The sequence below is a fragment of the Acinonyx jubatus genome, chromosome E2 (genome assembly GCF_027475565.1).
Source record: "Acinonyx jubatus isolate Ajub_Pintada_27869175 chromosome E2, VMU_Ajub_asm_v1.0, whole genome shotgun sequence".
Lineage (NCBI taxonomy): Eukaryota > Metazoa > Chordata > Mammalia > Carnivora > Felidae > Acinonyx > Acinonyx jubatus.
Window position 1 is genome coordinate 30,593,175 of NC_069396.1, and position 12,890 is coordinate 30,606,064.

At 35.0% G+C, this 12,890-nt stretch overlaps 1 protein-coding gene across 11 annotated transcripts in view; it reads right to left on the minus strand.

Annotated features, from left to right (window-relative positions):
* The window catches only part of CHD9 (chromodomain helicase DNA binding protein 9), a 232,426-nt gene that overhangs the window by 60,665 nt on the left and 158,871 nt on the right, over window positions 1-12,890 (minus strand). For all 11 annotated transcript variants that reach the window (XM_027044406.2, XM_053210485.1, XM_053210487.1 and 8 more), the window contains 6 exons: window positions 11,842-12,085; window positions 7,571-7,747; window positions 6,288-6,431; window positions 5,913-6,168; window positions 4,408-4,618; window positions 2,162-2,357 (listed from right to left, as the gene is read on the minus strand). In XM_027044406.2, the coding sequence (XP_026900207.1) occupies window positions 2,162-2,357; window positions 4,408-4,618; window positions 5,913-6,168; window positions 6,288-6,431; window positions 7,571-7,747; window positions 11,842-12,085 (1,228 nt within the window). The remainder of the gene's footprint in view (window positions 1-2,161; window positions 2,358-4,407; window positions 4,619-5,912; window positions 6,169-6,287; window positions 6,432-7,570; window positions 7,748-11,841; window positions 12,086-12,890) is intronic.

A 12,890-nucleotide genomic window follows, 5' to 3' on the forward strand; every position in this document is an offset into this window, starting at 1 on the left:
ATTGATACTATACTCTTTTTGACATCTTTATTCTATCATGCTCTTTAGAACTCAGAATTCCGAGTGAACAACATTGCTCTAGGTCTAGGGAAAGTATAAGAGGCCAAATTTTCATTAGCCTATAAAGAGTAGATCTATATTAGTAGGAAAAACCAAGTGAGAGGGAGAAGTTGTCCCCAACTTCTGATACAGTTTTTCCAGGTTCTATAATGTACTTATATTATTTTAAATTAACTTTTAGAACATCACATGCACTGTAATTTAAAATTTTTTTTAATGTTTATGTTTATTTATTTTTGACAGAGAGAGAGAGAGAGAGAGAGAGAGAGATACAGACAGACAGACAGAACATGAGTGGGGGAGGGGCAGAGAGAGAGGTAGACACAGAATCGGAAGCAGGATCCAGGCTCCAAGCTGTGAGCACAGAGCCCGACGCTGGGCTCGAACCCACAAACTGTGAGATCATGACCTGAGCTGAAGTCTGATGCTCAACCGACTGAGCCACACAGGTGCCCCAATTTTAATATAAATATGTACCCAACAGGCAAATAATCATGATTTGGGTTTATCTTACAGATTGGTAAACTACACCCTGTGGACCAAATCTGGCCTGCCAATTAAGAATGGCTTATGGGGCACCTGGGTGGCGCAGTCGGTTAAGTGTCCGACTTCAGCCAGGTCACGATCTCGCGGTCTGTGAGTTCGAGCCCCGCGTCAGACTCTGGGCTGATGGCTCAGAGCCTGGAGCCTGTTTCCGATTCTGTGTCCCTCTCTCTCTGCCCCTCCCCCATTCATGCTGTGTCTCTCTCTGTCCCAAAAATAAATAAACGTTGAAAAAAAAATTTTTTTTTAAATAAATAAAAAAAAAAAGAATGGCTTACACTTTAACAAAAAAATTTTTTTAATGTTTATTTATTTTTGAAACAGAGAGACAGAATGCAAGTGGGGGAGGGGCAGAGAGAGAGGGAGACACAATATCCGAAGCAGGCTCCAGGCTTGGAGCTATCAGCACAGAGCCTGATGCAAGGCTCATACCTACAAACTGTGAGATCATGACCTGGGCCAAAGTTGGACACTCAATCAACTGAGCCACCCAGGTGCTTGTACACTTTTAAGTGACTATAAAAACAAACAACAAGGAATGTGTGGCACCTTATGTGATCTACAAAAGCCCAAAATATTTACTAACTGGCCTTCTATAGAGTTTGTCTCATCTGTTAAATTTGGATCTTTGAATTTTGAACTAGAATACATATAGTTACACAAATAAGTTAAAATCTTATTTTTTAGAAAGCCAGGTTTATTCTCAGGAACAATTTGGAATTATAACTACCTAAAGTAATAATAATATTAATTTCAATACAATAAAGACTACCATGAACAATAAAAGAAATTCTCTTAAACTTTATGTTTTCATATCTTTCCTCGATGCTTATCTTCTGCATACTTTGATGCTATCTGATCACTCTGTTAATATTCCTATTTCTATGAGATCCAAGTATTGTCCTAACTTACACGTATACCTTAATTTTGTATTTCATAAAAAGGCATGGTCTATTAGGTCTTAATTCTATGCGTACTACATTATATGATGACTGAGAAGGTGAAATTAGGATAAGCGCTTATTTTTCAGAAAGTAAGATTCTGGGATTTTTATTTATTGCAAAGACGTTATTCTTAAAGCTCTCTCAAATTTACGTAACAGACTTCAAACAAATACTGTACTCAAGTCAGTAAACCTATTTAGAAGATACATAACCTAAATATATAATCTAAATAAGTATATTTTATTATCATTAAATTAAAATTAAGATAATTTAACCTATTAGGGAAACATACACGGTAGTTTGTTCAGATAAAAATACAAGAGGTGGAGTATCAAGAATAGTTATAGGAATGAAAAAAGAAATTTATTTAGTTAGTTTATTTTTGAGAGAGAGCAAGCGTGAGCAGAGAGGGGCAGAAGGAGAGGGAGAGAGAGAATCCCAAGCAGGCTCCGCACTGTCAGCATGGAGCCCGGTGTTTATCTGAAACTCACAAACCGTGAGATCATTACCTGAACTGAAACCAAGAGTTGTATGCTTAACTGACTGAGCCAGACAGGTGCCCCGCCCCCCTGCCAATAAGAAATTTAATTCTCTTAGCCAAGGAATGTATTTACCTGCAGGTCATTCTGAGGGTTCCAATCAGAATCAAAAATTATACATGTATCAGCAGCAGTTAAGTTGATGCCCAACCCACCAGCTCGGGTGCACAGAAGGAAAACAAATCGATCTGAATCAGGTTTACTAAATCGATCTATAGCAGCTTGTCGCAGGTTCCCTCTGACTCTTCCATCAATTCGTTCATATAAATATCTATCAAATGAAATGGCATATATTTAGTTAGATGAATATAATGAAAATAAACATACATCCTATCAGATATAAAGTCAGTTCTCCTGCAACATTACATTTACTATAAAATTAAGAAGCGATATCACCCCAACCAGTTTCTATGGTTTTTTAACTCTTGGTGTTGGTGGTAGGGAGAAAATACAAAGTAATATAAAGACACAAAATCTCTGCATTCCTGATGTATAACTAAAATACCATCATAATATCATTTTCAGAAGTTGGAATTCAAAAGAAAAATGCAAAAACTACCTTGCTAATCTCAATATAATAAAAAAAATTTTTTTAAACAAAAATCAAAGACTTTCATAAAACCTCAGGAAACTTCCCAATGTTTCTCTGTCTCAATCATGTTATTCTCTCAAGATATACTTGATCGCAAACTATGTATCTATCAAGGGCAAACTACAATGCTAATTCTTTTCTTTTTCATCTTTTTAAACATGTCTGTTTATTAAAAGGATCTGAAAATAATAATACAGCTTTCAACATTTAACAAATTTTCAAGATGTTAACAATATGAAACATTAAGAATTTGCTTCAAAAACTCCAAAGTTTTCTGGATCATTCCAAATCATTCTGTAGAATGCTAATTCTTTTCTTTTTAAAAAACTTTTTAATGTTCATTTATTTTTGTATGAGAGAGAGGGACAGAGCATCAGTGGGGCAGGGGCAGAGAGAGAGGGAATCCAAAGCAGGCTCCAGACTGAGCTGTCAGGACAGAGCCCAACGCAGGGCTGGAACTCATGAACTGAGAGATCACAACCTGAGCTGAAGTCAGATGCTTAACCGACTGAGCCACCCAGACGCCTTGAATGCTAATTCTTTAGAGTCATTACTATTAAGCAATTAACTTTTAACTTCTTTTATCTTTTCTCATTCACATAAAATTCAGAAACTCATAGACATCAATACAATTAAAATATACAAAACTTTAGGAACTAGAAGGGGGATACACACATTTGCCACACCTCTTGTGGTTCAAGGCACTTCTTTATACATGTAATTTACTAGAGTCTCAGCAGGAGCTCACTGTTGTCTCTAGTACCTGTGAAATGGGGGTGTGACTTCAATAACATGACTTGTGACATTAAAGAAATTTGGGGTTTTCCATGAGATTCATCTTTATCTTATAAAGTTCTTTATGTAAGACGATAAAGAAAATGTAAGAATAGCCATTCTTAGGAATATTGCAACTTTATCTCATATGATATAAAGTTGAGAATAATACGTATTTTGAAAATAGACTACAGGAGTGTAACACTGAAACTAAAAATAGAACTAGAAATAAAATAAAAAATGAAAACGAACTACACACTTTCCGATAATCTCAACTAGCTAGGCCTTTACTTATATATAAGAGTCAAAATTTGCTGAACTAAAATCTACAGCTGCATCTTCAGATTCCCTTTTATGGAAATATGGTGATATCTGACTAGACCATGAATGTTCTGAGAACATATCCTTATGATAAATATCCTTTTAATCTAAATACTGATTAGACACTATTTAAGATTTATTGCCATGAACCAAAACAAAATTCCACATTAAACAAATCAGAAAGGATTAAAGCATGAATAAATGTCATATAGTAAATGGCAAGAGTGAAAGTGCAGCGAGTTCAGGTTCTAATTAAAATGAAAGACCTGAAAAGGTGAACCATTTTCTTTTATTTTTGAAGATGGTTATAAGTCCATTTAAAGAGTCATTACCCCAAGATTTACAAATCAAGTAAAATGTACACTAAAAACCCATTCCTAGGTCAACAAGTACCTATCAATGTACAAAGTTTACTTAATCAGTCTCCTTAGCCCCTCCTACTATGTACAACATACACAGAACACCTGACACATCCTGAACATCCTAAGCAATCCTTACAAATTAAATGGATTCTTACTTAGATCAAGAGAAAGATGTGAGTAGAGCTAGGTTACAGTACACTAATGCCAAATCCTTAGCAGCATGTATTTAGTGTAATTCATAGTATAATTCAGTAGATGAATACATGCCTTACCTTTTATGAATGAGATAGTCCTCTAGAATGTCAAGGCAGCGTACCATCTGAGAGAAGATGAGCACTTTATGACCTCCAGCTTTCATTTTGGGAAGCAATTTATCAATAAGGACCAGTTTACCAGCAGACTGGATCATTGCTTGAAGATGAAAATCAGAAGCAGCTGGATTATACGTATCCCTAAATTCTCCAAGTATTTTCTCTTCAGCACCTGTCAAAGACACGTAAGAAGACAGCCTCAGTGCACAAATGCAGGCAGCTCGCAGTTGCTGTCTTTTAAAAAGAAATCAAAATTAGTGTTCCTCTGTGCTTTTGTAACACATTATACTTTTCTGATGATAGGTACACTGTTTTTATTGTATTATTTATGTTTGTGGCTAAACACCCATCAACACTAGACTATAATTTCATTGAGGATATGGGCAATGTCTTAAAGCATCTTATTACCTGTTGAGACCCCGGGCATAATGCCTTATATAAATTTATGTTTGCTAAATATTTTTTTTTTTTAACGTTTATTTATTTTTGAGACAGAGCATGAACGGGGGAGGGTTGGAGAGAGAGGGAGACACAGAATCTGAAACAGGCTCCAGGCTCTGAGCTGTCAGCACAGAGCCCGACGCAGGGCTCAAACTCACAGACCGCGAGATCATGACCTGAGCCGAAGTCAGATGCTCAACCGACTGAGCCACCCAGGTGCCCCACGTTTGCTAAATGTTTAATGAATGCCATCAAGGAAAGAATTAATGAAAATGTGGTCTTAACCTAAGGTGAGTAAACATGTATTTTTAAACAAACATCTATTATTTAAATACCAATACGACATTGATCATCATTGAGGGTGATCACAATTAATCTGGATGTGTCTATGGGTAGGTATCCTGCTGGCCATCAAAACAAGGACAATTAAGAGGGAAGTCAAGTTATAGGTCTCTGTGATGCATACTTCCTCCAGAGAGTCTAATCAGTATTAAAGGCTCTCTGCCTTCCCTCTGCCTGTCTGATCATTAAAGAATAACAGGATTGAAAGAGAGTTAATTATAGGGCTAAGAAACCATATGTCTTAGATAAAGATGGGATAATATTCCCAGAAATAAGTGAAAAGATGTACAGAGAGAATATTAGTAGAGAACTTAATAAGACCTTAAAAAGCAACATGATTACAGAACAAAAACAGACACTAACTGGAGACCTGGACTGCAAAGGGACGAGGAAAAAGAAAAATGTAAACACAGAGGCCCAAAGGTAGGCTTTGCTGTCTTTGCCCATGAGGAGGATTCTATTGGAGGAGGAAGTCCAGTCCACATTAGACTGAACCAAGTCCTGCTCCTGTAACCTAGCAAGCAATCATGGGGCACCCTGATGCTGAAACACCAAGAGTGGTACATCACTGCCTTTCCTCGTAACAGCCACTGCAGCTATAGTAGTGGTGGTGGTGTTGCTGTCGTTAATTCACGAGCATTCGTTCAAAGAAACAAGTATTTGTTTGCAATCCTTGTAGCTACCTTTGATAAGATACGGATGATTGCAGCACTTCCTGAGCTCCATCATGGTATTGACCAAGTTAGGTACATTGGTCTGCCCTGCCCCTTTGGATAAAAAGGAGAAGTTCTTCTCCAAAATAGCCCGGTAGTATTTCTTTTGAATGTTAGTAAGTTCCACTTCAATGATGGTTTCTTCCTTTGGTGCCAGCTTCTTCTCCACATCTTCTTTCAATCGCCTCAACATCATGGGTTTCAGGATAGCCTGAAGTTTTTGCACCTGCATAAAAAATGATGAAAAGATATATAACGTATATGTGCATTTAGTTACAAATACATAAACACGATCACAGTGATAAGAGATTTGATGCCTTTGTTTACAAGGACCAATGAGGATACCTGTTCTTCTGTTTTCAGATCCCCAAATTCTTGCATAAATGTTGATTCGGAAGGAAACCTTAAAGGTTCTAGGAAGTGAAGAAGACTGAATAGTTCTTCAACTGTATTTTGGAGAGGTGTACCAGTCAAAAGCACCTTGTGTTCCTACATGAAGCAAGAATAATTCATGTCACATACCACAGTAGTAAAATTATATGAAAGCTGACATAGGTTATCAAATGTTCAATGTTTTTCAAAAGCAAGTATCTTTCCCAACCATAATTTTCAAGAGTCAACTCAAAATACATCTCTACCCACAAATCTTCACTAATTTTTCAATTGCTTTTTTAAAAACTCTTATCATTCTTGTAATACTTCCCTTTTACAGGCTATTTTTACCTATTCATGCTTTTAAAAGAAAATTTCTAAATAATTAACAAGCATATTTTATATTTTCTCAAAGAAATAGAACTTTCAAGAACAAAGAAGCTAGTTGTTTCTTTAGTACTCATTCTTGGCATGGTAATTTGTATGCAAAATGGTTCTCATTCTTTATCATTTGGGTAAACATCACTGGACTTTTCACAGAAGAACAAGCCTCAAATCATTAAGGCTACAATGCAACAATATGAAGAGCTGACTGGAATATGCTTCTAAACTAGAGTTGCATTACAAACTGAACATAATAGTAATAGGAAATAGACAAGATATTTCTGATGATAGTATGAATTATCATTTAAAATTTGATTTGACAGTATCTCTAAATCCCCAAGCTAAATATTTGTATACGTATCTGTATATCTGCATATGTATGTATACGCCAGTAAATGTTTAGTCTAGAAAGATACACACTCATCTATAAACACTGGAGTGGGGAGTGGAACTAGGGGGTGGGCATCAATGGGGCATAAAAAGGAGGACTCCGATGTGTTCCTGTATGTAGTTCCGCATACTGGAGTGACTTGTTCAAGTGTCCGTGTACTAATTATGTCATGTTAATTAAATGAAAATGTTAAAAAAATGGAAAAGACTCTGATTTGAAATAAGCAAACACACTAGCAAGAAGACTTTAAAAAATGCCATTTATTAATTGTAACCAATATATGCTGAGCATGTGAAATTTTGTTCCTTAGTAATTAAACCGTAAGAGAAAACAGAAAAAACCTCAATTACCAGACAGAAATCAGATATAACCAATCTTCTAAAACTTAAAAAGGAGTACATTTAGCATTAGCTCTCTGCCTTTGCATTTCACTACGTAGCTAAGAAACTGAATTAAGTCAAAATAACGATAAGTTACTTACCAGATTCATGAGTTTCAGACCTTCAAGAAGTTTACAATTTTTATTCTTTAACCTATGTGCTTCATCAATAATCACACATCGCCATTCAATTGCATTTAGCTCTCCACAGCCACCAAGAATCATTTCAAAAGTGGTGATGATGGCTTGGAATCTGTAAGCTCCTCGAATGATACGCCCCTAGAAATTTATTATCAAATACAATAATTTGCTAGAATGTCTTCATCACAATTTTTAATTCCTGTCAAATTGCATAAAAATACATCTAAAGACATCTGCTACATTTTCCACTGAAATTTTTACATATGCATATACTTTCTTTAAATGAGGACATTTAGCATTAAAACTATATTATAGTGTTTTCAAGAATAATGTAAAAAATGTATACCAACACAATTATTTAATTTATAATTATATTCAAGTAAGTATTCTCTGATAAAATGTTTTATAGTTTTTAAGAGTTATAGTAACAATTTTAGATCAAGAAAGAAATGGCCATTACAAAATCTGGCCAGTGAAATTTCAATTTTAACATTTACCATTTATATCCATGAGTTCACACATATAATGGCAAATAAACAGTTGATATCAAAATTAACCACCTGAGTCATGTATTCAGCAAATATTTATTGCGTGTCTATGTGCCAGGCCCTGCTCCAGATGCTGGAGATATGGCAGTAAATAAAACAGAAATAATTATCCAAGTGGAACTTACATCCCAATGATTCAAATTCAGGACATAGCCATTGAGAAAAAAACAAAAATTTTTTTAAAAAGTTACAAAGTGATAAGGGCTGTGAAATAAAACAGGGATAAATAATAAGTGTAGGGTCAGAGGTGACCACTATAATGTTATGAATTGGCTGGGAGGCCATTACTAAGAAGTGACATTTGAGCAAAGCCCTGAAGATGAGGGAGAAACCCAGGTGATACCTAGAGATCTAGAGGAGAAAGCATTCTTGGAAGGAGTAGCCAAGCATGAAGGTCCTCATGTGGGAATATCTTTGGCAGTCTTCACGTAATAGTAAGAATGCCAGAGTGGCTGAAACCTGCTGAGTGTGAAGGGGATGAAGCTGTGCTGGGACCTGAAAGTGTGCTCTTTCTCTGAGCAAGAAGCTATTGGAGGGTTTTGGGACAAGAGTAACATGGTTTGACATGTATTTTAAAAGAGTAATTTTGGCTTCTGTGGTAAAAATAGTCTGAAAGAGGCCAGGGACAGATCATAGAGTCCCATTAAGGGACTGCCATAGTAATCCAAGCAAGAGATCATCATGGGAAGTCATGAGAAGTATTCAGTTCTAGATGTATTTTGAAAGGAGATCCCAAAGGATTTGAAAGGAGATATACCTAATGGATAGGTATAGAGTGAGATAAAGAGGATTCAAGCTTAACTGCAGATTTTTTTTATCTTGAACAATTAGAAGGTGGTGCTGTTATTTACTACAAAGAGAAAATTCCGGATTTTGGACATGTTATATTTGAGACGACTACTAGATATCCAAGTGGAATAGCTGAACAGGCATTTGGATAGGACTCTGGAATTCAGGAAAGAGGTTACAGTTGGTGATAAGATTTGGGAGCTTCTAGCAGTACAGATGGTACTCAAGTTGTAGGACTGAATGGAGCCTCTGATGGAATAAGTATGGATATGAAAGAGTCTGAAGATGGAGCTCTGGGTCACCCCCAAGTTCAGATAGGGAAGATAAGAAGGAACCAGTAAAAGGGGCTTCAGAAAGAATGGGTAATGATATAGCACAGCACGACAACCTAGAAGCCAAGTCAAAGGAATGTTTAAATGGGACTGAAAACTATAAATTATTAGGGATTAGGATAAATGAAGGGTTAAGAAAGATTGTATATTCTGATTTAGGGTTTAATTCCTACTATTGATCATATACAATGGCCATTAAATTGATCCAGTAGAATATTATTAGAATAGGGGTAAAGTGTAAGTCCATGGCATTTACACAGCTCTAACAACCTAGGATAGGATGCTTTCAGTTAAATTGACATCACAATGTTTAAGAATAAGAGCTTTTGAGTCTAAGTGACCTGGGTTTATTAATCCCAGTTTTGGTGGGGTTTTGGAGGAAATTATATAACTTCTTTATACCTCAGTATCCTCATTTGTAAATGGGGCTAATGTTATTACCTATTTACAAGGTAGGCATTACAAAGATTAAGCAAAATACTGTCTCTAAAATGTATGGCATACTGCCTGGCACATGGTAATTACTCAATAAATATTTGTGATTATTAGTATTATTATCTCTGTTACTTTTTTCAGGGTAATTCAGAAAATGTTAGCATAATTTTACTGCTACTATGATAGCAGAAGGTAAATATTCAATTAATTTATATTAAAATATACCTGAAAGAGCTCATAGTTAAATCTGTATTTATTTATTTATTTTTTTAGATTTCTTTTTTTAACATTTATTTTTGAGAAATAGAGAGACAAGAACGAGCAGGGGAGGTACAAAGGGAGAGGGAGACACAGAATCCGAAGCAGGCTCAGGCTCTGAGCTGTCAGCACAGAGCCTGACGCGGGGCTCAAACCCACAAATCGTGAGATCATGACCTGAGCTGAAGTCAGCTGCTTAACCGACTGAGCCACTCAGGTGCCCCTTGAATCTGTATTTAAAGCACAAATCTATTTATCTCATCTTTAAAGGAGACATTTTTACCTTTTTAAATTTTAAACCTGTCAGAAAGTATTTTTCCAGAATGTATAACATTTACTACAAAAATATAATATTTTATATATACTATTCAGTTTATAACATATCAAGAATCTTTTAGCTTTTAGGCTCTCATGAGACATATATTAAAATTGCAACCCTGTTAAACATCTCTTAAGCTCCCAAAGTTTTAATTATGCCTTTTATATATACTATACATATATAGTATATATAGAACTATATACATATATAGTATATATAGAACTAAGTCAATCATAATCATTTTTATGATAGCATACAGCTCTTAAATTCTACAAATGTATGAATGGGAAGAATAAAACACTGTAGAAGGATATCAAACTATAATCTAACTGAAATGTCATAGGCTTGAAAGGTACAAAGGTGACAGTTTCGATAAAACTGAGGAATAACTAAAGGGTTAAACAGATGCTTTATTTCATAGGAGATGTAATTGTTTCAACCATAAAAGTAAGAGGAACAATGAGGTTGAAGGAACTAAATCAATTAATACGTCCATTTTCAGCCTCCAATAGGTAGAAAATCAGTTACACTTGGTAAGAAAAGCAGTAGAAGGCTGGGCACATTACCTTACTTCAAACTGTATCATATCCCTTGACATGGCCATGTGTTATAATGAGCCTTATAAAATAAAAGAATCAGTGAAAGAAAAATAAAATGTTAAGGTGCTACTGAGGCAGAGTGTCAGGCAATAAACCTATTCCAATTAAAAAGTATAATTTGTGTGAACTATGTTTTTATTGATTTTGTTATTTCTTAATAAAATTCTTAATCTAAAAGAGTCCTATTACCTACCACTCAGAACTGCAATTAGCACTTAATGCTTTCTAGATTTAACTTTCTGCTAGAAAATTATTTATTATGATGTCATCTCTTAATTTTATGATGTGTGTATTTAGCTGAAAAATAAGAAATCTCCTACTAAAGAGTAAGAGGCCAAAGGAAAACAGAAAATGTGCCTTTAGGATTTAGAGGGAGAAGAAAGCCACCAAATCACCACAGTACTGGAATAACCAATCCAAACAGGAAAAAGATATAGAGGTGTGCTTGTATCTGCATACAAAACAAACAAACCAAACTTTAAAATATGTCTAAAAATCAAAATCCTTTGAACATGAAAGAGAACCTAGGTTTTATCTGAATAGGCATTTAAACCCATCGTGTTCACTGAGGATTTAAATTTTTAAAATGGAGGGGAAAAAACTGGAGGATGATCAAAGAAACAAATATTATTCTAAAAAAAAATTTAATGTGCATTTAAAAGCAATCAGTAAAACAATTATTCTAGATGAAATATTAGGGATACAATCAAATTAGTACATTTGTATAAATTGGCACACTTTATAGTGAACTAGAACATGAACCTAATTCCTTGTCATTGTTCTCTTCAGCTACTAAAATTTATTGGAAAATAGATATGATGAATAAAGAGCCTGAACAAAGACGTTTGTAGGCAAATAATATGCATCCTTAATTTGAAAACAATGAATGTGTAGTAATTAGCTTTTTCAAACCTGACCTTTCAAACAACCAACAAAATCACCAGCAACACACCTGTGAGTCCCTGAAGTACATCTCATATTGCTGTATCATCTGTCTGCTAATCAGGCTCCCATGGTAAACCACAACATTAATATCAGTCCATGTACGGAATTCTCTCTCCCAGTTTGCAATAGTAGAAAGTGGAGCGATAATCAGGAAAGGTCCTCTTATACCAGTCAGAAGGATTTCGTAGAGGAATGTAATTGACTGAATGGTTTTGCCAAGACCCATTTCATCGGCTAAAATGCAGTTTCGTCTGAAATAAACAAATATATTATCCATGTATACATTGGGTTTTTCTGTACACTACAATGTCTTTAAAGATAAATATTCAGAAATAATCAAAGACCAAGTTAAAATACTTGCATTTATAAAAAATAAAAGTTGCTGAAGTGCAGAATAGGCATATCATTATTTATATATATAAAGTTATAATTTTATTATAATCCTGAAGAGGGAAAACTGTAGATTTTTGTAGCTCCAAAATAAAGATATCACCCGTTAGAGGTATGATTTTGTTAAAGAATGAAATGGCAAGAGTAAGGCAAACTAAATATATTATTTTTTCAGGAAGCATTTATTAAATACCTTCTATTATCTCAGGGACAGTATGAGAAGATAGGATACAAAAGAAATAGAACATGTTCTCTGCCTTCCAGGGGCTTGTATCTATTAGAAAAGCAGACATGCAAACAGATAAATAAATAAACAACCAAACAAATAAACAGTTATGCAATGTGCTATCACAGAAGCACAAATAAAGCACTGTTTTTCAACTTTGGCTGTGCATTAGAAGAACCTGAAAGCCTGAAAGAAACACAAGGTACCCAGGGCTTTCCCCTACACATTATGATTCAATGTGTATGGAGTAGGATAAAAGCAGCTATAATTAAAAAAAGAAAAGAAAAAGTTCCACAGATGATTATAAGGCCAGTTGAGAATCATCAGAGTTAAGTTTATTAAGAAGCTCAGAGGAGTAAGTGTCCAACTCTGGCAAAAAGAAAGAGTAGAAGAGATCTCTTTCAGAGAAGAGGTTAGTAATGGGTAGGATTTTGCCAGAG